General features: G+C 50.7%; 1 protein-coding gene across 5 annotated transcripts in view; it reads left to right on the top strand.

The window, feature by feature from the left end:
- The window catches only part of SHANK3 (SH3 and multiple ankyrin repeat domains 3), a 512,191-nt gene that overhangs the window by 274,532 nt on the left and 210,488 nt on the right, over positions 1–27,171 (top strand). For all 5 annotated transcript variants that reach the window (XM_084808829.1, XM_084808827.1, XM_084808826.1 and 2 more), the window contains one exon: positions 12,981–13,186. In XM_084808829.1, the coding sequence (XP_084664955.1) occupies positions 12,981–13,186 (206 nt within the window). The remainder of the gene's footprint in view (positions 1–12,980; positions 13,187–27,171) is intronic.

The following is a 27,171-nucleotide window of genomic DNA, read 5'->3' as shown; positions in this document are numbered from 1 at the left end:
GTTAAACCTCAAAAAAACCAAGATTATGGCAACCAGCTTGATTGATAATAACTGGCAAATAGAGGGAGAAAATGTGGAGGCAGTGACAGACTTTGTCTTTCTAGGCGCAAAGATTACTGCAGACGCTGACTGCAGCCAGGAAATCAGAAGACGTTTACTTCCTGGGAGGAGAGCAATGACAAATCTTGACAAAATAGTTAAGAGCAGAGACATCACGCTGACAACAAAGGTCTGCATAATTAAAGCAATGGTATTCCCCGTAGTAACCTATGGCTGTGAGAGCTGGACCATAAGGAAGGCTGAGCGAAGGAAGAGAGATGCTTTTGAACTGTGGTGCTGGAGGAAAACTCTGAGAGTGCCTTGGACTGCAAGAAGATCAAACCAGTCCATCCTCCAGGAAATAAAGCCACACTGCTCACTTGAGGGAAGGATATTAAAGGCAAAACTGAAGTACTTTGGCCACATCATGAGAAGACAGGATACCCTGGAGAAGATGCTGATGCTAGGGAAAGTGGAAGGCCAAAGGAAGAGGGGCCGACCAAAGGCAAGATGGATGGATGATATTCTGGAGGTGACGGACTCGGCCTTGGGGGAGCTGGGGGTGGCGACGGCTGACAGGAAGCTCTGGCGTGGGCTGGTCTATGAAGTCACGAAGAGTCAGAAGCGACTGACCGAATAAACAACAACAACAACCCCTCCTCAGCACCCAAGAGCAGCAGTGCCAGGCAGGCTTTCTGGAGCAAGGAGGGAGGGAGGGAGGAGACCAGCTATCCAGGTGGTACCAGCCAGGCTCAGTAGGAAACGAGTCTCTGGAGAGCCTGAATGCCACCTGGCCGTGTTTAGTTTAGCTGCTTGCTTTAAAACCTCATTCATGCATGCATGCCTGTGTGAAAATTGCTCAGATTTGTCACATTGAAAAAGTGGGACTGACTGGAAGGAGCATGATGCAAAGAAGGTATGGTGCTCCCCTCTCTCTGGAACTTGTGTTTTATGGTAATGGCTGCAGCAACCCTGGCCTTTATCCAATGCAATCCTGTGCATGTTTATTCAGAACTGAGTTCAATAGGGCATTCCCAAATAAGTGCGCTTTGGAGCACCAGCTTCAATGTGCAAATTTGTTGTTGTTCAGTCGTTAAGTCATGTCCGATTCTTTGTGACCCCATGAACCATAGCACGCCAGGCCTTCCTGTCCTCCGCTCTCTCCCGGTGTGCTCAAGTTCATATTCATTGCATCGGTGATGCTATCTAGCCATCTCATCCTCTGCCGTCCCCTTCTCCTTTTGCCTTCAGTCTTTCCCAGCATCAGGGTCTTTCCCAGGGAGTTTTCTCTTCGCATTAGGTGGCCAAAATATTGGAGCTTCAGCTTCAGTATCTGTCCTTCCAATGAGCACTCAGGGTTGATTTCCTTTAGGATGGACTGATTTGACCTCCTTGCAGTCCAGGGGACTCGTAAGAGTCTTCTCCAGCACCACAGTTCGAAAGCATCCATTCTTCGACGCTCAGCCTTCCTTACAGTCCAGCTCTCACAGCCATATGTTGCTACTGGGAAAACCATAGCTTTGATTATACGAACCTTTGTTGGCAAGGTGATGTCTCTGCTTCTTACTATGCTGTCTAGGTTTGCCATAGCTTTCCTCCCAAGGAGCAAGCGTCTTTTAATTTCATGGCTACAGTCACCGTCTGCAGTGATCTTGGAGCCCAAGAAAATAAAATCTGTCACTGCTTCCATTTCTTCCCCTTCTATATGCCAGGAAGTGATGGGGCCAGATGCCATGATCTTCGTTTCTTTAATGTTGAGTTTCAAACCAGCTTTTGCACTCTCCTCTTTCACCCTCAACAAGAGGCTCTTGAGATCCTCTTCGCTTTCTGCCATTAGGGTGGTATCGTCCGCGTATCTGAGGTTGTTGATAATTCTCCCGGCAGTCTTAATTCCGACCTGTGATTCATCCAACCCGGCGTTTCTCATGATGTACTCTGCATATAAGTTAAATAAGCAGGGCGACAATATGCAGCCCTGTCGTACTCCTTTCCCAATTTTGAACCAATCGGTTGTTCCATGTCTGGTTCTTACTGTTGCTTCTTGACCCTCATACAGGTTTCTCAGGGACAGGTAAGGTGGTCTGGTACTCCCATCTCTTTAAGAATTTGCCACAGTTTGTTGTGATCCATACAATCAAAGGCTTTAGCGTAGTCAATGAAGCAGAAATAGACGTTTTTCTGGAATTTTCTTGCTTTCTCCATGATCCAGCGAATGTTGGCGATTTGATCTCTGGTTCTTCTGCCTCTTCGGAACCCAGCTTGTACTTCCGGTAGTTCTCAGTTCACATACTGCTGAAGCCTAGCTTGTAGGATTTTGAGCATAACCTTGCTGGGATGTGAAATGAGCGCAATTGTACGGTAGTTTGAACACTCTCTGGCATTGCCCTTCTTTGGAATCAATGTGCAAATACCATGCCAATATTTACCTATTTAAAAGTCACCCCTGCCAGGTCAGTGGACACAGAATTGGAACTGAGTTTGGGAGACTTTGCAGCGCTGCCTCCAGAAGCACCATGAAAGTGTTTCTAAATGGCATTTAGTAAGGAATGTAAACAAGATTTTCCCTTGATAAAGAAACGTTTTTTGAAACATGTTGGGAACTGTACCAATCTGTGCAGCTGTCCTTTTGTGCCTTTGGTGATGTTCCTACTGCTGTAGTGCTTGATCCCCCACTTTTGGGTTTGGCTGGGTCTGTTCCTGCCCTGCTTCCAGGCAGGCAGAATGGGCCCCCCAAGAGCCCTCCTATAGAGGGAGCAATTAAGAGGACACTGGTCCCTGTCATGGAAAACCAGTTTGGCAGCTCTGTCCAGAGGGCACAGAAGAAACGGATAGTTATGGCTTTGCTCATGCAGCATTGTCCTCCTGTAACTCTCTGATGGGGCAGAAAAGCCCATAGGAAGCTATTTCTGTAAGATTCCTTTAAAATAGCATGATATAGGATCACATTTTATTCCTGCACTCCCTCAATCCAACACAGATCCATGTTTCCCTGCTTTAGAATAGCTTTATAATGAATAGCGGGCGATACATTTTGTAAGTAATATTTTATAAATAACATCTTTTAGCCCTGCGTGGCCAGCATAGAGCCACTGTTCCTTATTAACCACAGTGGTGTCCTGGGAAATGGACTGTCCCTCTGCAAACAAGAACTTGCATCCTCTTTCTGGGCAACTGGTAAAGAGGCTATGCTCATTTACTTCAGAGAATAGTCATTGCTGGAGCTTCAAAGACCTCTCAAGATAATGGAGTCTTCCTGTATCTTCAACTATCCTTTCCTGGAGGCAAATGATAACTGTGATCAACCTGGTGACGGCTTGGCTTGTTTTCCTACACCTTGATGACTTTGATCTGTTGTCTTTCTAGGCACAGTTCAGTATTCAGATACCTGCTTAGCCCCCATTGTTCCATCTACATACTTTAACTGAGATAGAGGGAGGGACCATAACTCAGTGGTGGAGCCCCTGCTTTGCATGCAAGAATTCCCAGGTTCATTCTCTGGCATCTGCAATTTGAAAAGGGCCAGGTAGCAGGTGAAGGGAAGGTCTCTACCTGAAGCCCCAGAGAGCTTTGCTGCCAGTCTGAACAGACAGTGCTGGACTTGATGGACAATGGTGGAACCTGGTCTCTAAGGCAGCTTCGGATGTCCCCGTCAGGTGCCTTGGACCATAACTCACTGCCAGAGCCCCTGCTCTGCATGCAGGTCCCAGGTCTGATCCCCGGCATCTGTAGGTAGGGCTCGTAAAGACAATCCAGAGCCATGGCCAGTCAGTGCAGATAGTATTGGACGACATGGACCGAGGACTGGACTTGGTACAAGGCAGCTTCCTGTGTTTCTATGTTACCCACATGACCATCCCTGCTCACATGCTTGCTTCATTGACACCCACACCCCTGCAATGGAGTGCTCGAGAAAGCCACCATGAGTGCATGTGCTTGTTTGTTCCGGGTGCGCCAGACTCTGTGGGAAGTGTGTGGGCACTCTGGTCTGCTGTGTGATGGGCATCAGGTGAGCAGAGCTTAATATGAGCTGAGGTGGCTGAGGCCTCAGCTAGCCCCAGAGTGAGTTTTTGTACCCAGATTTGGCCCTGGAACTTGTGTGAAGTCCTAAGAAAAAGGAGGTTGCCCTCAAGGGGCCCCAGCAGCCAGACTCCGTCCATGGGAGCCTCATCCAAGGGGAGGGTGAGGCCTCCAGGTGAGCTGCAGCAGCCCTGCCTCGGCTCAGGCAGGCGAGGAGCAAGTCGCTGGCCCTCCTGGAGCAGGACAATGGCACTTGCCTGTCACAGCATTAATGCCCCGTCGCTCTCGTGCTGGCTGTGCTGCTGACCTTCTGATGCCCGCTGCTCCTCACAATTGCTGTCACCCCCAGACAAGCAGTCGATAACAGGGGAGGGAGAGAAGCGCCCAGGATTTGGCCCCCTTTACTTCACTCGAGGTCCCTGCCTTGTGTGGCCATCTGCTTCCTCTCAAACCCAGCTGCTCCCCTGCCAGCACGACCCACTGGCCCCCTTGCGCATTCCTGTCTGCTGTGTGTAGTGGCAGGAAGAGGCCCCATGAATTATCCTCATTCTCGCAAGTGCCTGGGATGCCACTCTGATCAGTGGTGTTGCTGAACACCAGGCATTCTCATTCACCCCATTAAGCTGCAAATCTTCTAGCAGCCACTTACAGGTGGGTGGGCACCTCTAGCATTATCCCAGGGCCTATTGTTACGGCTGCCTTCACACCTGCATTTAACTGCAGGAAACACCATAATTTCTAACAGTAGAGAGGGGATGAAAAGCACCCTTGTTTTCTATGAAACCGCATTTCCGCACCCTGTTTTCTTGGGAAGGTAATGGAGGGGGAGGGTGGGGGAATCCTTTCCTTACTGTTAAAGGAGCCTGGGGTGGGCATGTTTTTCTTAGCCTGAGTAGTGCCTGGGGAGTGATGAGAAGGCTTTAAGACATGACAGGACTGTGCCTGTCATTTCACATTGTAATTAACATGGAAGCTCTTGCCCACGTAGAGTAAGAAATGCTGAGTGAAAACAGCCCCATCCCCCCTATATGAGTGGGGCATAAGGAACTAGGCTTCTGGATCTACACCACATTTTTGTAGGCTCTTTCAAGGGATAGCGGATGCCACAGACATCATATTACAGCCCAGTCCTATGCTCGTTGACGCAAAAGCAGGTCACTGTCTTGGTCCCACGCAAGTGTGCATGTGAGTTCAACCTTGGCCTTGAAGGTGCCCTAAGCCCGGGAACGGTGCCTCCTCCCTGTCATCTACGCCCTTTTCCCTTGAGGCAAGATACCAGATCCGCAACGGGCAGGTGTGCATCAAGCGCCCAGCCCCATGGCCCGCAAGGAAGGTGACTCCTCAGTCTCCCTGGGCCTCGGCCTGCTCCATGGCAGAGTTGCGCTTTGGGGTTTCCCCTCCAGGACTGGACCTACATCCGTCTCCTTGAAGAAGCACAGAATTGGACGTTGGCCCCCCAGTGGTGCACTCGAGTGGTGCCTGTGACCCAGCAGGGCAGCCTGACCCCCTGGGGATAGGAGGGCAGCCAGAGAGCCTCATGCCCCCCAGGAGGGCCGTTGGAAACCCGAGACCAGGTGCACAGGTTGGAATCGCTGAGCAGCAGCTGATGGCAGCTGATCCCCCCACTGCTCAAGAGAGGATCCTCTGCCCCTAAAGCAGGAGTGGGGAACGTGTGGCCCTCCAGAAGCTGTGGGCTGCAACTCCCATCAGCCCCAGCCAGCACAGCCAATGGTAAAGGATGATAGGCATTGCAGCCCAACACCTGGTGTCTCCGGCCAGCGTGGTTGCTCAGGCTGGCCGCTCCTAGTACCTAGGGCAGGGGTGGCCAACTTGTGGCCCTCCAGATATTGTAGCCTATAATTTCCATCACCCCTCTCCATTGGCTATGCTGCCTAAGGCTGATGGGAGCCGTAGGCCAAAACATCTGGAAGGCCACAAGTTGCCCACCTCTGATTTGGTGTGTCCCTCCTAAAAAATACCATTAGGAGTGCCCATGAAGCTACACGTGGTCCGAGAGCTGTGCTCCAACTTGCTTTGTGGCATTACAAGAATCTTAGATTGTGCACTTGAGCTGTTCCATGGAGTAAATGGCCTGAGCCAGCTAGTTAAGGATTCGGGAAGACAGGACTTGGGATCTCTACTCTGTGTGGAGCTTCAGATCGTGCCTTCCCCCAATATTCTGAGGCTTGTTCCCGCATACGTTTATTTTTGGGTGCCCTGACACTGCATAATAATAAGACTTTGATTCTGACATTTCTGTTTCTGACATTTCTGTATGTTTATACAGGCCCCTTCCCCTTTTCATAATTGTTTGGGGTCGTGTCCCCTTATCTTTACCAACAAACCTGAAAAGAACCTTAAGGGCCGACCCATTTTGTGGCTTGTACCTGTGCAAGCGGATGCTACCAATTACAGAACAAGCTAAAATTCCTGACCAGGGGTGGGCAGAAGGTAGCTTTCCAGATGTTTTGGGCTGCAATTCTCAGAAGCCCCTGCCTGCATGACCAGTGGTTCAGAATGTTAGGAGTTGAAGTCCAAGACATTTGGAGAACTACTTTCTCCTTACCCCTGCTCTGGATTATAGATGCCCTTTTTCCTTCAAGTCCAGGAGTCAGAAGCTAGGAAGGGCAGAAGCCAACCTATGCAGCCAGAGGGGAAAGGTTCCCTCCAAGATTGCTAGGTATATTTCTCTCTCTGCCGAACCACAGCTGCAGTAGCACGTTTTTCCATTCATCAGGCATAGAGGAGGCCTGGTTTTACACTATATTGCAGGACGTTGTGCAAAACAACATCCCCCCCCCCAATTCAAAGTCTGAGAAGTCTCACATTTTCCCTGCATTCTGCTGCTCTCTAAAATCATTTGCAGGTTGGATGGCCCAATAGCTTCAACTACAGCTGAGCAGACCTGAGAGATAGTTGGCCTGTGAGTCCACCCCCCCCCCCGGCCTTTCTGGATAAAACATCACCATATTCCCCCTCCCCCGTACTCCCATCCCCTTCTTTCTCTTCTCCAGAGATTTTGTTTGATCTCTTTGCTTCTGCTGCACATTGAACAGATGTTTCTATCAGCTGGCCAAGAAGCGTTACATTCTTGCTAGTGATACCACAGAATATCATAATTACCTACTTTGTGTCCAGCTTCTAATTCTCAGCTCTATTGTGCATCAACTATTGGGAGCCATTCCTTCCCTGGCTCGGAGTGTGAAATGAGATTCTGCACATGCACATTCAGGTTTCAGCAGACCAGAGCCCTCAGGACCAGCTGCTTTGTAGGTGGATACACTAATGTTCTTTCATGTTAACACCTTTCCCTTGATGAAACTCTCATTGACTGCTGGGAAACTATGCCAACTGTTTAAACTGTCCCCCTGAAGGCTTGGGCTCACAGTTTAGGCACCCCTCTGGCCTCGGCCCCGAACCTGGATGCCCAGGCTTTAGCAGTGACCGGGAGTGTGGGGCTAGTGTGCCAACTGCGCCCATTGTTAGATACATCTGATCTGGCCACAGTCACACATGCCTTAGTTACATCCCATTTGGACTACTGCAATGTGCTGTATGTGGGGCAGCCACCAAAAACTGTTCAGAAACTTCAGCTGGCCCAGAAGGCTGCAGCCAGACTGTTGACTGGGACCAGTTACAAGGAGCACGTGACTCCCTTGTTGCACCAGCTTCACTGGCTAGCGGTCTGTTTCCGGGCGGAATTCAGGATGCTGGTTATGGCCTATAAATCCCTGTACAGCTTGGGACCAGGTTACCTGAAGGCCTGCCTTCTCCCATCCGAGCCCGCCCGGGCCTTACGATCTTTGCTAGAGGCCCTTCTTTCAAGACCACCGCCTTCAGGGGTGCATTTGGTGGCAAAGCAAAAGAAGGCCTCCTCGGTGGCCACGCCCTGGCTGTGGAACGCCCTGCCGAGGGGCTAGCTTCGCTCCATCTCTGTTGTCCTTCCGCTGGCAGGCAAAGAGCACTTTATTCAAGCAGCCCTTTGGTATGTAAGTGGGTCTGTTGAGCTGGGTGCTGCTTTTACTCTGTTGTGTTTTTAATTGTGCTTTAATATTTGCTTATTCTTTTTAACCAAATTTCATTGTGATTGTAAGCTGCCTTGAATGCCATTTTTGGTAGAAAGGCAGGATACAATTAAAATAAAAAATAAATAATGGCCATGTACTGTGCAAAACAGTTCCGTGCTCTGCAGGAACCGGGGGGGGGGAGGGTCTGCGCCACCAAATTGCACACCTGCATGTGGCACCAAATCTAACTGCAATTTGCAAGGGGAGACAGGGTCATGAGTGTGGGTGTGGCACCATCGGCATGCATTTGTTAGCATTACAAACCAGAAGAGAACTTACAAAACAAATGAGTTTTATAAGCAGCTCATAAATACTGAGCCGATTCCGAATTGAGAACTTACTCATGACTTGTTCTTTAACATATGTCTCCTCCTAAAGAGCCCACGAACTGCTCTGGGGTAGAACTACTAAGACAGATTCTAGCAGAGATGGAGGGAGGGATCTCTTGATCAGTGTTTTAGGAGTGATTAATTGGCATGTAGTTATTTTAGACAAATAGTTTACTCCGGGGCCTGCGGTTGTGTAATGAACCCAGGAGCAGTTACCCTCTAGGGAGGGTCATGGCTCAGGCTGACTCAAGAAGGATGAAATTGGGGCCAGAGGCCAGACCTGTGCCAGTGCATAGCCAGCAAGGCCCAGGTCGTGCTATCTGCTGGTGACAAAGCGCAGGAAGGTTGTCCTTTCCCATTTCACTATGAACCCGCTGGAGCCAAGAATGGGTTTTTCTCTCCTGTTGCTGCTTAGGGTCTTTGGAGGTTCCCCCAGCCTTGCAGCGGTCAGGAACTGCCACAATTGGGAACAGGAGGCTGAACAACATGGGGTTGCACCCAGCAGTGTTTCCTTGGAATGGTTCAGGGCAGCTTCTGCATAGGCATGGCAGCAATGTGTGCTTGCCACTGTGTGGCCAATCCCAGCTCCTGGGTGCATTACCTGAAGCAGATCCCGTGCACGCCTGGCCTGCGTGGCAACCCTGAGTGCGACCCCGGAGGAGGAGGGGGAGCCCGAGGCTAATGAGTTTAGATGACAGGGATGCCTCACTTTATGGTGACAATTCTCTGGAGGACACGGCTGCGCAAATGCTCTCTGTCCTCCCGGCCATGTTTGCATTCGACAGCTTACCAGAGGCAGGGGCTGATTTCAGATGCACAGCCACACCTGGCTTGACAAGAAAACTACAGACAAAGTCAAGAGACTTTGTCCAGTCTATAGAAGTTTTTTTCAGCTACAACATGTGTGTCTTTCTTTACGTATGTTTTTAATGTATTGTGATAATACATTGTACTGTCATTTTCTAATGGTAACAATACCCACTTTATTCTCTTGCTACAGGCTTGTTGACTTTGTCTGTGGTTTTCTATTGGGGGACACTCTCCTTGGTTTTGTCGCACATGATCTGATACCAGGTTCTGTGCTGCGCTACGCCTGTGTTCAGAGTGTCATCTGCGCTGTTGGAAAGGCTTTGGGGGGCGGGCAAAGGGGTGTCATAGGCAATGCTCATGCTGTTGGGAATAGTGCTGGTACAAATTATCCTGTCCCACTTTGCTTCAATGATTTAAAAAGAGACATTGATCAGAATGGATCATTCTATTTCTGGCCCATGTTTATTCTTATGTATGTGTTCTGCATCAATCTGAATTTTTTTTTAAGTTATTTGTAAAAAAACAACCACTCATTTTGGTATACTTTTAGCCTTAAAATATGCATTTTTGTGCGCATATTCTAAAATGCCATTTTTATATGTTTTTTCAGCTGAAAACTGTATTGCAAAATTTGGAGAAGTATGAAAACTGTAGGATAACTGCTTTCCAATCCATGTATTAGTCCAGGAACCGCAGATCAGGCTGGTTCACTTAAAAAAAGTGGACTGAACAAAATCCTCGAGCATCCATACAGCACATAATTGAATACTGCTACACATACACCTATGAAATCTATTCACATAGAAAACCAGCATGTCAGGGAGAAAGACACGCTGCTGCCCTTTCTCCCTGACAAGCGGGGGTGTGTGTGTGTATAAGAGCATTCAGCCATGTGAGCCACCAGCTGAAGTCCGAAGTGGTGCAGTCCACACTCGGGCTGCCTGCCTTCGTGAGAATTACACCATTTAGGGGAGGACTGAACAGAGTTTCTTCCCATCCACCTCATTGATTTAGAGAAGTGCTCTGTGATTCGCTTGAAGAACTCTGTCCTACAGACAGCTGCCTGTATCCCGGTGGGTGCTAACCTACTTTCCCCAAATGCCTGGCAGCTGCCTTAAGGGGAAATTTCAGGAGAGGAGACTGACCCTGTTAGTAGCAAATGAGCAATACCCTGAAGCATGTAACCTCTGAGACACACACACACACACACAGAGCGAGAGAGAGAGAGAGAGAGAGAGAGAGATTTTAAGGAAATATTTCCTGGCCTGGACTTTCTGTTCCAGTTAAGACCAGTTCTCTCACCATGATCCTCTAGTGCGCCTTATGCGTGTGTGTTGGGTGGGGTCAAGCCTGCCTTGGAATCACACCCTCTTGTGTGTGCATTGGGGCTGCAGGGATGAAGGAGATGCGCTCCGCACATCCTCAGACACTTTATTCTTTATATCTGTTTCTTTGCACTCAGATTCTTTATATCTGTTTCTTTGCATTCCAGGACCTGAAAACAGGTTGCAGGGTGGAGTCCTGGCTTCATTCCATGCTGCCACATACCTTTCAGTCATTTCTGCCACATCCCTACCCCCCACCCGCAAGCATGGCTTGCTCCAGGTGGACACAGCGGCTGAGGCAGGGTCATGGCAGTGCTGGGGGACGTAATCTGCATCTTGAACCTCTTTCAGCCAGAAGGCCAAATTCCATCTTGGAGGAGCTCTTGGGGGTGGCATTCCAGTGCTGGGCAGGGCTGGGGCCAAGAATGCACCCCCCAACCAAGCACATTGTGGCTGGAAGCTCTGACTCCCAGTCACCCGGTCTTAGCAGAAGAGGCATTTCAGCCTTTCAGAATGGGGAAGAAACTGCACGACAGCCAGGAAACCTCTGAGCGATCCGTGGCGGGGGAAAGGGCGTGTGGCTGGGGGCAGGGGACGTCCTGCACTGTGGAACCCCAGAAGCTCAGGCTGACCCCCCCAGAGGTCCGGATTTGGCCCCCAGGCCTGTGGCTGAAATCAGGGTCAGGGGCTTCCTGCATTGGGCATTTTGGGGAAGGGCTGTGGTTAATTTCCACAGAAGGAGATTCTGGGGGCTTCAGCATTCCTGGAAAGCTGTGGCCCATTGCCTACAAGGCTTTTTAGCAGATAAGGTGGTATGTTACAAATAAATAAATGTAAATTGTGTAACCTGCCCAGAGGACCATGCTGAATGGGCAGTACATACCCGTTCAATATATGTACAGCTCCGATTACTCAGTAGCGAGGGAAAGGCACTCTCCACATGCCCATGGGCACGCCTGTTCTTGCTGCATCAGACGTTCTGTTCCCACTAATTCACGCTGGGGTGGGGACTCTTGCTATTGGGGCGCTTCCTCACGGCGATAGGAGGCACTCTGCACGTGTGCGGTCTTTACTGTTACTTTGCCTGCTTCGGGGCTGAGGCCAGGTTCTGGGGCGGGGGGAGGGCAGACAACAGGTGGAAGAGAGAGCAGGCCAGAAAGGGAGGCGCGGCGCGCGCGCGCGCACATGGGGGGGTACCCGCCGGCGTGGTTCCAGCCCGCTCGGTGGGGCTGAGTCCTACCTGGGCTTGCAACCGCCTTGCTTCTCTTCCTGCCGCAGGAAGTCAACAGGTGCCAATTCCCCTTGCACGGCGGGAAGGCTCCACCTGTGGAGTGCCTGCCCGCCGCGCGTTTGTGAAAGGCGAGGGACCAGCCCGCCTGCCTTCGCCCGCCCGCCTTTCCTTGCTGGAAGCCCAGCGCTGGCCCGGCTCTCTCCCTCGAAGGGAAGCGGGGGCGAGATGGGGCCAGGAGGAGGAGGGGGGTCCTGGGCCGAGGGGGCGGCAGGCTGGATGGGGCCAGCAGCGGGCCCTCGCGGGAAGCCCTCGGCTAGGCAAGGGCGCGCGCGCACGCCAGGAGCCGGCCCTTGGCGGAAGGTGGGTTGGGCGGCGGGCGGCGAGCGCTGCCCCGCGCCAGGCAGGGCGGCAGGGACGGAGGGGCCCGGCCCGCGAGGGGCCCGCCTCCCGTCGGAGGGAGGGGGGAGCGAGGGGAGGAGCCGCGCTGCTCGCGGGAGGCACCTGCCGCGGCGGACGCGGCAGCCGGCGAGCGAGCCGCCCGACCCAGCGGCCGGCCGGGGGTTCCTGCCAGCCGAGCCGCCCCTCGTCGCCATGTGCGGGCAGCGGCGGCGAGGGAGCGGGCGGCGGCGGCGGTGGCATCCATGCCGCTGAGTTGAGCCGCGCCGCGCCGCCCGAGCAGTCCGCAGCAGGGCCCGGAGCGGAGCGGCGGCAGGAGCGGCGGCGGAGCCATGGCGCGGCCCAGGGAGGCGGCGGCGGCGGCGGCGCTGGGTGGACGAGGCGGCGGCCCCGGCGGCCGGCCCCAGCACCAGCGGCCCGGCCTGAGCCGGCCCGGCGGAACCCTGGCCGGACGACGATCGGCCGGATCCGGCGCCTGGCAGCGGCTCCTGCTCCTCTTGCCGCTGCCCGGGACGCGCTGAGCCTTGCGGAGGAGGAGGAGGCGGGAAGCCAGGCAGGCGGGCAGGGCGCCGCCGCCGCCGCCGCCGCCCTTCTGCCCGCGCCCGGCTCGCTCGCTCGCTCGCTGAGCCGCGCTCCCCTCCCGCCGTCCCAGGCGGCCCCGATCCGGGGAGGGGGCCGGCGGCGCGGCCATGGCGCTCCTGCAGCAGCCGCCGCCGCCGCCCGCGCCGCCGGGCATCAGTACCGTAACGTATGTTTTCGTTTACAGCCCCGGCGGCAGCGGCAGCGGGCCCGGGGGGGCGCCGGGCGCCGGGCCGGGCGTGGAGCACACCCCGCACGCCGCGCCCGCCCCGCTGCGAGGCCCCAAGAGGAAGCTGTACAGCGCCGTGCCCGGCCGCAAGTTCATCGTCGTCAAGAGCTACACGCCGCAAGGCGAGGGCGAGATCCAGCTCAACCGCGGAGAGGCCGTCAAGGGTGAGTGCGCCGGCGAGGAGCCGGCCGGGCTCGGCACGTGGCGGGGCTTGGGCACGCCCCCGCCCCCCCACGGGGCGCGCGGGGAGGGGCGGGCCGGAGGAAGGGGTGCGGGGCGAGCGCCCATGCGCCCCCAGGGAAGGCCGCGGATCGGGAAGCGGAGAGAGGGAGCGGGGCGTCCCCCCCCAGCCAGAGCATGGATGGGGCAGACAGGCTTGTCCCCCAAAGGCAACTTTGGGCAGGGCTGAACCTGGCAGGTGTGCACGGCCAGGCGCTCGCCCGGGCACGGGCTCATAAGGCGGGGCAGGGGCTTAGGGCTTTGGCCCCACAAAGTGCGGAGGGGAGGGAGCAGGGGATGGGCGGGGCCATCCGGGGGGGGGGCATCTGGAAGAAAGTCCTCTCGAAGGAGATCTGGGGTGCCAGGCTTCCATGGGAGTGGATTGTGGAGGTGGGAGCTTCCGCTCGGTGGAGGAAAAGGCTTGGAGCTTGTGTTTGAGAGAGGGCTTTGCACCACGACAGCCTTGGAACTGTGTGGTTGGATCACACCAAGGTCCCCCCAGCAGCAGCCAGCCAAAGCTCCCGGGAAGCCCACCAGCCAGCCCTGAAGGGGTGAGCTCCATAGCCTATCGTTCCCTGGAAAGGGCAGGGGATATTCTGGGGGCCCAGGAACTGGGGTGTGTGTGTGTTTCTCCATCTTCCTTTAATGCTGATGTGCATTCCAGAAATTTCCCACCATGTTCGTAGAGGGCAGTTCCTTTGTCAGAATTTGGGTAGCAGTTGACTTCTGGGACGAAAAATACCTCTTGCTTTATTTCTGCCATTCTTGGCACTAATGCCATTTTATAGGAGAAGGAGACACCGTATTTAGGTTGGAAAACATCCCCCAAAAGAAGTGCTGGAGATACACCTGGTGCATTACATTCCTTGAGGGTGGGGAGTAGATATTGTTAATAGGATTGTTGCTCTTACTTTCTAAAAATCTGTGACCTATGAATTGCTGACAAGTGGGTCTTGTCTACAGTCAGCTCCAGGGAACTCCAGGGTCCTTCTTAGGACACGGACCCCCATGTGTGTGTCAGCAGTTTGTCCTGTTTTTAGTTGATGTGCAGAAGCACAAGTGGCAGTCGTGTGTGCAACAGATGGGTGAAGTCGCCTGCACAGTTCTGCAGCCGTCTTTGCGTGGGCCTGACTGTGCAGAATGCCTGTTGGGGCTTTTTGGCTGAGGGTCTATGTGGATAAGGCAGGTCAACCAGTGAAGTCCTTAGTTTGGCCAAGATGGTCACCAAATGCCTGTGCTCAGCAGGACAGGAGGAAGAAAATGGCCAGCCCTTTTGATCTGGGTATGTAAGTACGACACATATTCCATGTCCGTTTCCTGATCCTCCAAGTTACACTTTGGCATGGAGACAGTTTGCATTTGTTAGTTTGGGTTTTGCTGCCATTGAATTTGCTCTTTCAGCCCTGGGGATGGGGACATGAGAAACCATAAAACCATGTGGCTCTCTGCCTGTGCTGCCTTGGAGAGCTGGGAGGGTGCTGGCCGCAGGTCTGGGCCCAGCTCTGAGGCAGGCCTTTGTACGTACAGAAATGGCTTGGCTTAAGCAGGTTGTGATGATGACAAGTCTGCGACTGGGGCAGGGGACCTGGGCCTTGTAGCCTTCAAAGGAATCTGCCAGCACACACCTAGCAAGCAAGCAGTTAGCAGCATAGACCCTTCAGGCTTGTGCTGTTGATTGTGGTTTCCTTGTGCTGTGGACCACCAGAACTGTAGCCTCTGAGGGTCATATATGTTGTCTTTTCCCCTCCTGGTCTCTGTGCAAAAAGGTGTAAGGAACTGCCATTGGTTGTAGCTCCCTGTTGTGAGTTCGTGATGCCATGATATGTATACACATCAAAAATTACAATTTTAGTGATGATACACAAACTTGCATCAGTTTAAATCATAACATATGAAGCAGCTCTTGCCGTTGGAAGGGACTCACTCTGCAAGTGGCCTTTGAGAACCTGGAGCCAGAACGCCGTGTGCCTGCAGCATTCCTGACAGATGGCTGCTCCTTGAAAATGTCCAAGGAAAAGATTCTGCAGCTTCCCTTGCTGGGTGTCTTCATTATTCCGCTGCTGAACGGCGCTTGGCGTGCATCTGTCCGCACTGCCAACGTAAATCAGTTCTAACCGTTCTAACCGTCACAGCTGCAACCCACTCAAGTGTTGGGGCTGCCTGCTAGAGTATCTCTGACTACAGCTTCTGAATGCAGTCACTAAACTGCAGTTCCTGGCATTCTCTGAAGGCCGCTGTGCCAGCTAACCTGGATTCAAAACTGCTGCTGTATATTGTGCTTCTCCGTGATGTTGATCTCAGCTGCCACCTTGTCTTCTAAACCCCACCACTTTGTCCAGTGGCCACTGTGAGGACAGACTGCTGGCCTAACTAGACCTTGATCTGATCGAGCTGGGGTCTTTTTATGTTCTTAATGGGCCAGGGCAGGGGGGACATTGGTCAGGACTAGGCAGCGACTGCCATTTCCAGTGTCTGGGGCAGCCAGAGCGGCAGCCAATAGAGGCTGGTGACTCCAATTTTGTTTTGGATTTCAGTCAGAACCAGCCAGGGCTCTAAAGAAGCTATCTAAGGTGTTGAACCCTGTCCTCAGTTCAGGAGGTGGACTGTCTCCCCCAACCCAAAGTACTTGAGTAATGCAGACTGTGTGTCTGGCGTGGGGTAACAACAAGCAGGCTGAAACGTAGGGAGGTGGTTGTATGCCAGGAAGAAGCGGGAGCAAAGTTACACTCCCCTGTCCACTGAGGATAAACAAAGTACTGGAAGCGAGGCGACACATTTGTTGTCTTGTGTATGCCTTCAAAAACAAATGCACACCTGGTTTGCTGGCATGATTGCTGTCAGGGAATCCTGGTCTGGTGGTTTTGTGGGAGAGATCCTTGTTAGGCCCTTCGCAGTATAAACCACAAGAAAAGGGACATCAGCAATAGCAAGCCGGAAGGAAGGAAGGAAAATCTGTGGGTATAGTAATTCTGTATGTCCAGTTATATATGTATAATATCGTGCAGATGATAACACAATTCGTAAACAATGCATGGAGAGGAATTCCCATAATTCTACTCAATGATGTGGTACAAAACTTCCCATTCCAGTGTTATTCTTATTTAAGGAACTTCAGGCAAAAAGTCTGCTAAAGATATTTTTATCCTAGAAGGTTAAATTCATACTAAGTAATAATTGGAGAGAGCAATCTTATGGACTGTGGGATTGTTCAGAAAATCCTTCTGAGGTCAGAGACAGCACTCTGACCTCAGAAGGGGGAGTCGGATATCTGACCTCCTTCCCTGCCCCATATCAGCCAGCACAGAGAAAACCCATGCTGGCTGCTTCACCGAGGTTGGAAGCTCAACCTTGGAGGGGGGGTGTTCCGGTGCATGGGGAGGAGACTGGAGAGGCCAGGATACAAGTTATCCTGAGCTTCTCCCAGCCTCCTTCCCTCCCCCTCTGAAGCATCAGAATCATAGAATTGATTCTATGAAGCGTCCTTGCTAGATGGGCTAAAAATCCCGTCTAGCGAAATACACAGGGCGGGGAAGGCGAAGGTTACTTCTGCCATTCCTCCCGACTTGGATGATTGGACATCTCTGAGTTTGGGGACTTCCTATAACTGAGGGCACAACAGATAGGATTGCACCCCAAATCATCTAAGGTGAAGTGCCTTTCATTGTTGGATACATTTTCATGGATAGTGTCATTATATTGGCTGATCATTAGGTGGGTCTAGACTTATTTGAAGTCAGGAGTTTCCTGTGTCTCCCCAGTTCTTGCCTGAGAGAGAAAATAAAGTTATCTGGCTTCCTGACTGGTATGGCCCCTAAGCCTGCCATGACAGGGTATAAGAAGTGAAGTTTTAAACTCACAATTCCTTAAAAAAAAAAAGTTCCCTGCATCAGAAGCCTTTAGCTTTAATAATTCAGCAGCATAGACTGAATACTAAGAAAGATTTGCTTGCTTTTGCCTAGCCACAAAGTTCTACAAGGAGGAAGGAATAGTGCAAGTAAGTTCACTCTTCTATGCTATGGGGGGAAAGACAGAAATGTTTATAAACCTTTGATACTTTGCTGAAGAGGGCCATAAGCACAAGGCTGGATAGCTAGTACCTCCGAAGACAGAAAAAAATCAAAATGATCTTGCTAGGCTAGAAAACTGGGCAGAAAATAACAGAATGAAATTTAACAGAAACAAGCACGAAGTTCTTCATTTAGGAAAGAGAAATCAAATGTACAGGTATAAGATAGGGTTACCTGGCTTCAGAACAGTACGTATGAAAAGGATCTTGGAGTTGTAGTCAATCACAAGCTGAATATGAGTCAGCGGTGTGAAGCGGCTGCAAAAAAGGCAAATGCAATTTTAGGTTGTATCAATAGAAGTATAGTTAAAAATCATGGGAAGTGATAGTTCAACTTTACTCTGTGCTGGTCAGACCTCACCTCAAATAGTGTGTCCAGTTTTGGACTTCACACTCTAAGAAGGATTCAGATACATTGGAACGAGTTCAGAGAAGGGCACCAAAGATGGTCAGGGTACTAGAAACTAAGTCCTATCAGGGAAGATGGGGGAGGGAGGAATAAGCTGAAATTGAACCCTGACAAGACCGAGGTACTTTTGGTGGGAGACAAGAGGAGGCTGGGGGATGTTGAGCTGGTGTTGAATGGGGTACGGCTACCCTTGAAAGACCAGGTCCGCAGCCTGGGGGTCATTTTGGACTGCCAGCTGTCCATGGAGGCTCAGGTGTCAGCTGTGAGCCGGACAGCGCTGTACCAACTCCATCTGATATGGCGGCTGCGCCCCTTCCTTCCCGGCCATCTGCTCCCATCGGTAGTACATGCCCTGGTCTCCTCTTGTTTAGACTACTGTAATGCGCTCTACGTGGGGTTACCCTTGAAGATGGTTCGGAAGCTGCAGCTGGGACAGAACACGGCGGCTCACCTGATTAAAGGCAGCTGCTGGCAAGATTGCATCACTCCAGTGCTGAACGAGTTGCACTGGTTACCAGTTGTTTTCCAGGCCAAATTCAAGGTGTTGGTTTTGACTTTTAAAACCCTATACAGTTCTGGCCCAGCCTATCTTAAGGAGCGCCTCCAGCAGCACCAGACAGGCCGCTTAACAAGATCAGCCTCGGATGGCCTTCTCTCTGTCCCATCAGCCAGGACAGCTAGACTGGTGGGGACGAGGGAGAGGGCCTTTTCTGTGGTGGCCCCCACTCTGTGGAAGTCCCTCCCTAGGGAACTCCGCCATCCCCCTCTTTAATGAGCTTCTGCTGTGCATTAAACACGTGGTTGTTCAGGCAGGCATTTGGGGTGGGTTAGGGTATTTTAGAAAACGTTTTTATTGTAGAATTTTATTGTTTTAAACTGTTTTATTATATGCTGTACATCGCCCAGAGTGGCTGGGTGACCAGCCAGATGGGCGATTAATAAATCTAATAAATAAATAAATGAATGAATGAATGAATGATGGAAGGAACTGGCCATGCTTCGCTTTGAGAAGAGAAAACTGAGGGGGTGGGGGATATGAGAGTACTCTTCAAGTGCCTAAAGGCTTGTTGCTCAGCAGAGAGCTGCAACATTCTTTGCCGTCCAAGACTGCTGGACACAAAATAACAGGTTTAAAGTTACAGAAAGGCATATTTTGGCTGAACATCAGGAAAAACGTCCTAAATGTCAGAGCAGATAGACAGTGGAACGAGCTGCCTAGGGAGGTGGCAGGCTCTCCATCTCAGGAGGTGTTCAAACAAAGACTGGGCAGCCATCTGTCAGGGATGCTTTAAACTGGATTCCTGCACTGAGCAGGGGGATGGACTTGATGGCTTCAGGTAGACCCCTTCCAACTCTATGATCAGTGCTGGCTCCAGGTTTTGGAGGGTCCTTGGGCAAGACACTCTCCATAGGCCCCTTTCCTTAGTGAGCCTGTCTTCTCGCCGCCATTCTCATCCGCTGCTCTCGCTCCTCCTCCTTTTTCTCCTCATTGCTCCCACTTGCTTGCTGGGCAGGCGGAGAGCCAGGGAGCAAGCAGGCAGTTGCATCTGGGACTCCTCCTCCTCACCACCACTGTTGTGTGGGCCAGAGCGAAGGGCAGGTGAACAAGCAGGCGACAGTGGCGGAGAGGAGGAGCAACTCCAGGGGCGCTTCTCAGTGGGCCCCTGCTGCCCACCCTTGACATCTGCCCTATCTATGATTCTATGGTGATCTGGTCAAGTTTGATGCCCATTTCATCCCCCCAAAGAATGTGGCTTATGTGAGGATCTGCTCCTCTCAGAGAAGCCTGGATGACTGTTGAGTCGTTTGTTAGGGCCTTATATGAACAGGCTGGATGCGATGGCTGTGTTTGCACAAAACACTACACAAGAACTCCAGGGAATCCTGGCTTATCATTCACAGGTTGTGTGCTGATGCACACTGCATGACTGCTCCCTCTTGACTCCTCCCGCCAGCAGGAGTGGCCGAACAAACCAGGAAGTCGCCAGCAAGAAAAGGCTTCTCAAAGCAGAGAACAAGCAAAACTGCAATCAAGACATCAGTAATAAAACAATCACTTGATCACAACGAGGAACCGCCAAAACTAAAAAATGAAAAATATCTGCAGGAGCAATTAAAATAGCAGCACGGAGAAGTAAACCTACTCAGGTTAGAAGCCTGCCTGCAATATAAACATCCTTAATTGCACACTGAAATAGACTCAGCTGTTGAATTTGGGGAAACTTGGCAAGGGATGCTTGCCAAGTTCTCCCATCCTGATTTCTTTCCCAAAACTTTTGGTTCCAAGTTACGTGATCTTGTTTCCAGAGTGGCAGTTCCACCATGCTGCCATGTTTGTTTACAGATGAGGTTCAGATCACTGTGTGTGTGTGTGCAACTTACTTTCTTTCTCTCTCTCTCTCTCTCACCCCCACCCCACCCCACCCCATCCTCTCAGGTTGTTGATGGATTCACAGTGCAAAAACAGATTCCTTTCTTGTGCTGTGACTTCATCAAATGTGTACTAGCCTGCATTGGTAAGCCACAAGGAAAAGAGACACCTTTTGAACAACCAGACAGGACTGTGTGTTTTTCCTGGATCCAGCTGGTTGCTATATTTGGTTTGGGAAGTAATCCCCCCCACCCCGCCACCAGATTTTGGGGGGATGCTGAGGTTTATTTTTGCTTTCTCCTGGAGTTTGAGTGGCTATATGGAACTTATTTCCTGCAAGCATCTTTCAAAGCACATTCTGCAGCTGTGGTCTGGGTTAAGTGAGTTGATCTTTAGGAAGTCTGGTGGGTGGACGGTCCTGCTTTTGGCCAGGAGATTGGACTAGATGGCCTCTGATCACTTCTTATAAATGCTCTGAATGGAGACAGCGATTCAGATGAACCGTTTGCCACAAGCCAGACAGGAAGAAAAAAACAGGCCAGCCAAGAGTATAATGATCATGTGAATGAACTCTTAGAGATGGGAAAATAAACTCAGGAGCTGAATGCTGGAAGGCCAAGCAGGCTGGTGGCTTGAGAGCAAAGGGTATGGCAAGATGCTGCTGCTGTTGTTGTGAGATCTCTTCGTGAATTCATTGTGCTGATCAGGTTTAGCTGTTGCTGTGAAGGACTTGAGTTGAACTGCCATGGTTACAAGGAAAGCTCTTTTCAGAGCCATGCGGGATGCTGGGGATCCTGTCAAAGGTTGTAACAGAGAGAGAGAGCGCATTACAAGCAATGTGAGAACATGATGGAGTTTTGTCCTACCTGTCTGCCTAGAAAGCACAGGATGTGTCTGATGGTGATGATGGCCACCCATTATTAATCCCAGAAGATGAAAACTGAAATTGCCACCCCAACTAGAAACCTTGCTGGGTAAAAGACACTTGGCTCCTAAGTCCTGTGATCCTAGTAGTGTCATGATAACAATTTAGCAGTGCAACCCTGTGCATGTCTTCTCAGACGTGCATAGAAAATTCAAAGTGATCTGGATAGACTGGAGCACTGGGCAGAAAACAACAGAATGGCATTTAATAGGGATCAATGCCAAGTTCTGCACCTAGGAAAAAGAAACCAAATGCACAGTTACAAGATGGGGGATACGTGGCTCAACCACACTACAAGCGAGAAGGATCTTTGAATTGTTGATCACAAGCTGAAGATGAGCCAACAGTGTAATGTGGCTGCAAAAAAGGCAAATGCTCTTTTGGGCTGCATTAATAGAAGCATCGCTTCCAAATCCCGGGAAGTACTAGTTCCCCTCTACTCAGCACTGGTTAGGCCTCATCTGGAGTACTGTGTCCAGTTCTGGGCACCACACTCTAAGAAGGATGCAGACAAACTGGAGAGGGTTCAGAGGAGGGCAACCAAGATGATCAGGGGACTGGAAACAAAGCCCTATGAAGAGAGACTGAAAGAACTGGGCATGTTTAGCCTTGAGAAGACTGAGGGGAGATATGATAGCACTCTTCAAGTCCTTGAAAGGTTGTCACAGACAGGAAGGCCAGGATCTCTTCTTGATCATCCCAGAGTGCAGGACACGGAATCATGGGCTCAAGCGACAGGAAGCCAGATTCTGGCTGAACATCAGGAAAACCTTCCTGACTGTTAGAGCAATACGACAATGCAACCTGATTATCATCCAATGCAACCTGCAACGCGGCGGCTCACCTGATTAAAGGCAGCCGCCGGCGAGATCACATCACTCCAGTGCTGAAGGAGTTGCACTGGTTACCAGTTGTTTTCCGGGCCAAATTCAAGGTGTTGGTTTTGACCTTTAAAACCCTATATGGTTCCAGCCCAGCCTGTCTTAAGGAGCGCCTCCAGCAACACCAGACAGGCCGCTTAACAAGATCAGCCTTGGATGGCCTTCTCTCTGTCCCATCAGCCAGGACAGCTAGACTGGTGGGGACGAGGGAGAGGGCCTTCTCTGTGGTGGCCCCCACTCTGTGGAACTCCCTCCCTAGGGAACTCCGTCATGCCCCTCTTTAATGAGCTTCCGTCATGCATTAAAAACGTGGTTGTTCAGGCAGGCATTTGGGGTGGGTTAGGGTATTTTTAAAAAAAAAAATTATGGTAAAATTTTATTGTTTTAAATTGTTTTATGGTGGGTTGTACATCGCCCAGAGTGGCTGGGTGACCAGTCAGATGGGCGATTAATAAATTTAATAAATAAATAAATAAATAAATAAAAAACCAATGACCTAGGGAGGTGGCGGGCTCTCCCACACTGGAGGCGTTCAAGATGAGGCTGGACAGCCATCTGTCAGGGATGCTCTGACTTGGATTCCTGCATTGAGCTGGGAGTTGGACTCGATGGCCTTGTAGGCCCCTTCCAACCCTACAATTCTATTATTCTATGATTCTACGTAAGCCCCATTGTCTTCAATGAGATGTACTCCCAGGTGAATGTGTATAGGATTGCCGCCTAAGAAAGCTGCGTCTCAGCCTGGTCTTGTGGTTTTCTTAGTGCACAGTAGGTCATGATCTTTACACTCGTTTCCCATTTACAAAACCACTTCACCATACCAGAGTTGTGGAGAAAGAAACGGTTTGGTGTGGGGATCAGCACTTGGCCATAGCAACACTGGTTGGCTGTCAGTCGTGGAACCAACATGTAATTTGTGAAATGCATCTAACCCAGCCTGGCTGGGGGATGCTGGGAGTTGTAATCCAACACAGCTGGAGGGCTGCTGGTTGGAGGAGGCTGATGTGACTGTTCCCAAGTGCCACTGAGTTGGATGATAAACTTGCAGTCTCAAGTGTAATCACTCTTTCTCTCTGTGTGTGTTGTGTTGTGTTGTGTTGTAAAGGACCCAATGTTATCCAAGGAAGGTACAAATTAATGTCATATTTAGGACCTGAGCTAACCTAATCTGACGGCCACTGATAGATCAGGGAAAGGAATCCCATTTGGGTTTGGTTTGGGTGTGGCCATTCCATGGTGTTGTGAAGAGAAAACTCCCTGGAAAAGACCCTGATGCTGGGAAAGACTGAAGGCAAAAGGAGAAGGGGACGGCAGAGGATGAGATGGCTAGATAGCATCACCGATGCAATGAATATGAACTTGAGCACGCTCTGGGAGAGAGCAGAGGACAGGAAGGCCTGGAGTGCTATGGTCCATGGGGTCACGAAGAGTTGGACATGACTTAACGGCTGAACAACAACAATTCCATGGTGTCTAGCTAAGGTGTGTCTCCATGACCACCCCATCTGACCTTCTGTACCGTAAGGGTGACTGTATTCATGCTCAGGTGTGTGCATGTGCCCCCTGCCCCGTTTGTCTGTACCACTTGCCCCACTTCTTCTGCTTGGAGCCTGTCCATCTTCTTCTTTACCCCTCCTTAATTGAATGTAAAGGAGCTCAAATAGAAAGCACAGCTGTGCTCTGCATTCGCCTGGCCTCTGCTGCTGCTACAGCCTCGAAGGTTCACAGCCCTTTAGTTCATGGGGGTTTCGATCACGCGCCAGCTATCTGCGCAGTCGAAGCACGGGCCCTAAATGTTTTGTCTTGTCTCTGGAAGGAGAGCTGTGCATTTTATCTTGACGGCAAAGGCCTCTGTCCTTGTGCAATTATTGACCAGAGCCCAGAAGATACAGATCTGGCTGGCTCTTTGCAATCAGCCTTGGAAGAATGTCTGCTGCTTCCATGAGGCCCTGGCCTCTCTTTTGTCTGCTTTCTTAGTGAAATAAACATGCTCTTGTAGGGAACTGCCTCATGCCGAGTCACCCTGTTTGCCCATCTAGTGCAGTATCTCTACCCTGAGAGGCAACAGCTGTCTCCAGGGTCTCAGGCAGAGAGAGGCTTTCACCATCACCTGCTGCCTGGGATCATTTAAAGTGGGGGTGCCAGGGATTTTGACCCTGGGACTTTCTGCACCCCAAGTAGGCAGTTGTTCTGCCCCTCCCTCCCTCCCTCCCTCCCTCCCATGAGATTCTTCCCCAGTTCTCTTGTCTCCTTGGGCCTCTCTTTCCCTTCCTACTTGCCTCCTCATCTTTCTTGAGTTGAGTGCCACTTTCTCTGGCCTTGCCCTTCCTCAGCCATCCTAGGCCACCTGGCCCTTTAACCTCCCTTCCCCAGTTCGCCGCTTCCTGGGTCTCCTCCCCATTCAGCTTCCTTGACCATTCACATCATCTGCTGTAGTACAGCTGCTCATTTCCCATCAACATCACTCAAACATCTCTTCTGCCCATCTTTGAGGGTTTTCCTCTAGCGAAAGTTTCAGTCTGTTTCCTGTCTTCTAGCTGAGTAGAGCAGAGGAAGCTGCCCCAGCTGGTCTAGGGGCTATACAAGCAAGCAAGCTCTGAGAGAGTGAGCGATCAGAGTGAGCAAACAGGGGGAACAAACAGGAGTTGGCCAGGGGACTTCAGCAGAGGATGTCATGGGGGAGGCCCCTAACATTTTTTTAAAATTTATTTTTCTTGTAACACACACTTCCATACCAGTGGGACTCTGTTGTTAACCTCCACTGAATAGAGGACATAGCACAGGCTATCCCAGTACAATCAGAAAGCTAGAAACTTAAAGGGAATAGAGCCAGCGTGGTGTAGTGGCTAGAGTGTTGGACTGGGAGTTGGGAGATCCAGGTTCTAGTCCCCACTTGGCCATGGAAGCTCACTGGGTGACTTTGGGCCAGTCACAGACTCTCAGCCCAACCTACCTCATAGGGTTGTTGTTGTGAGGATAAAATGGAGAGAAGGAGGAGGAGAATGTAAGCTTCCTTGGGTTCCTTGCAAGAGGAAAAAAGGTGGGATATAAATGCAATAAATAAATAATAAATAGAGGCTATGGAAGGGAAAGACTGCAGTGGTGGTGACCTGCAAGGTCTGTGCCATGTTTGCTTTCTTGCCTGAGATCAACATGGCCTACACATGCAACAAGTACAAGTTGATCACGCTGCTGGAAGAAAAAGTAAGAGGACTGAAGCGGCGATTGTTGACCCTCCAGGGAATAAGAGAACACGAAGAGTTCTTGGACAGAATGGTGGAACTACAGCAGCAAAGTGAAGTACAGAAGCCAGAAGAGCAACAGCAAGCTGAGGCAGAAGAGGAAACTGCTGAGCTGAGGAAAAATGAAATAGAGGATACTCCTTGGAAAAGGGTGACAGTTAGGAGCAGAAGAACTAGACGCCACTCTGCACCAGTGGAAGCAGTGGAACTATGGAACCATTTCCAGGTACTTGAGGATGAGACTGGAGGACAGCCTGCAGAGGAAGAATTACAGGGGACACCACAGGAGAGCAGGCAAGAGGCTGAAGGTCAGTCAAGTGGAGACTATGAAACAAAGGCCTACAACTAGAAGAGGAGAGGGGTAGTAGTGGGAGACTCCTTGCTGAGTGGGATCGAAACCCAAGTGTGTCACGAAGACCCATGGACTCACCAGGTGTGCTGTCCCCCAGGAGGACAGGTTAGAGACATGACTGAAGGGTTGCCTACACTCATAAAGCCCACTGACAGGTATCCCTTTCTTCTCATCCATGTGGGAATGAATGATACCACCAAGCGGAGCTACGAGGAAATCACGTCAGACTTTGAAGCTTTGGGAAGGAAACTCAAGAACTTTGGGGCCCAGATAGTTTTCTCATCCATCCTTCCAGTAGTTAGAAGAGGGACAGAAAGGGAAAGAAAAACATTCCAGGTGAATGACTGGCTATGAAGGTGGTGCCAGTGTGAGAGATTTGGATTTTGGGACCACAGGCTATACTTCCTGGAAAATGGACTGTTGACAAGGGACGGGTTGCAACTCACAAGGGCTGGGAAGAATGTGTTTGGCCACAGCATGAAGAACTTCATCAGGAGGGCTTTAGACTGAATTCTACAGGGGAGGGAAATGCAAAGTTGGGCGTAACAGTGGACAAAGGCTCATACACCACAACGGAGAGAACAGCTCTAATTGTGCCCAATAATAGTCTTCAAAGAGGGATAGGAAGAAAGCCAGCTTATCAATCACATGGTCTTCAATATCTATATACTAATGCCCAAAGTATGGGAAACAAACAGAACAAACTTGAACTCTTAATACAGGGGGGAAATTATGACTCGATAGGTGTAACTGAAACTTGGTGGGATGACTTTCATGACTGGAATACAGCAGTTGAAGGATATAACTTGTTCAGAGAGAACAGAAAGAACAGAAATGGAGGTGGAGTTGCACTATATGATAAAAATATATCTCTCTGCACAGAAATACAGGAGGATGAGCTTGGTAACCCCATCGAGAGCATCTGAGTTAAACTAAATGGAGCAAATAATAAAAGGCACATGGTGGTCGGAGTCTACTACCAGCCACCCAATCAAGGAGAAGACGAGGATGAAACTTTCGAAAAGCAAACATTTTGGTTCTAAAAGAAGCAAAAGCTGAGGGAAGCCAAACATGTACCCTGGATTTTAGGAAAGCCAATTTTAATAAACTCGGAAAATGATAAGTAAGGTCCCATGGCAAGTGACTCCAGCGAGAAAAGGAGTCCAAGATGGATGGGACTTTTTAAAAAAGGAAAATCTACAGGCATAATTACAAACAATTCTAACAAGAAAAAAAGGGTGGAAGACAACAGAAGAAGCCAATGTGGCTTCACAAAAAGCTGAGAATGAGCTGAGGTTAGCGAGGGATGCGAAAGGCGACAAAAAGGCTTTCTTCAGATACGTGCATAGTAAAAGGCATAGGAAAGAAATGGTGGTTCAGCTATTCAATAAGGATGGCAAAAGGATTACAGATGACAAAGAAAAGGCAGAGGTGCTCAGTTCCTACTTTGGCTCAGTCTTCTCCCAAAAGAGGGTCTATGACCCCCCTGGCAAAGGCCAAGTACAGGCTGAAGGGGCAGGATTGCAGCTTGAGATCGATAGGCCTATGGTCAAGGAACACCTCATTACTTTGAATGAGTTCAAATCTCCAGGGCCAGATGAACTGCATCCTAGAGTATGTATGTATGTATGTATGTATGTATTTATTTATTTCATTTCTATACCGCCCAATAGCCGAAGCTCTC

Source organism: Heloderma suspectum, chromosome 7, assembly GCF_057233095.1.
Source record: "Heloderma suspectum isolate Gila_16-S chromosome 7, 16-S_ref, whole genome shotgun sequence".
Taxonomy (NCBI): domain Eukaryota; kingdom Metazoa; phylum Chordata; class Lepidosauria; order Squamata; family Helodermatidae; genus Heloderma; species Heloderma suspectum.
Note: the sequence above shows the minus strand (reverse complement) of the source record. Positions and strands in the feature narration are given on the sequence as shown.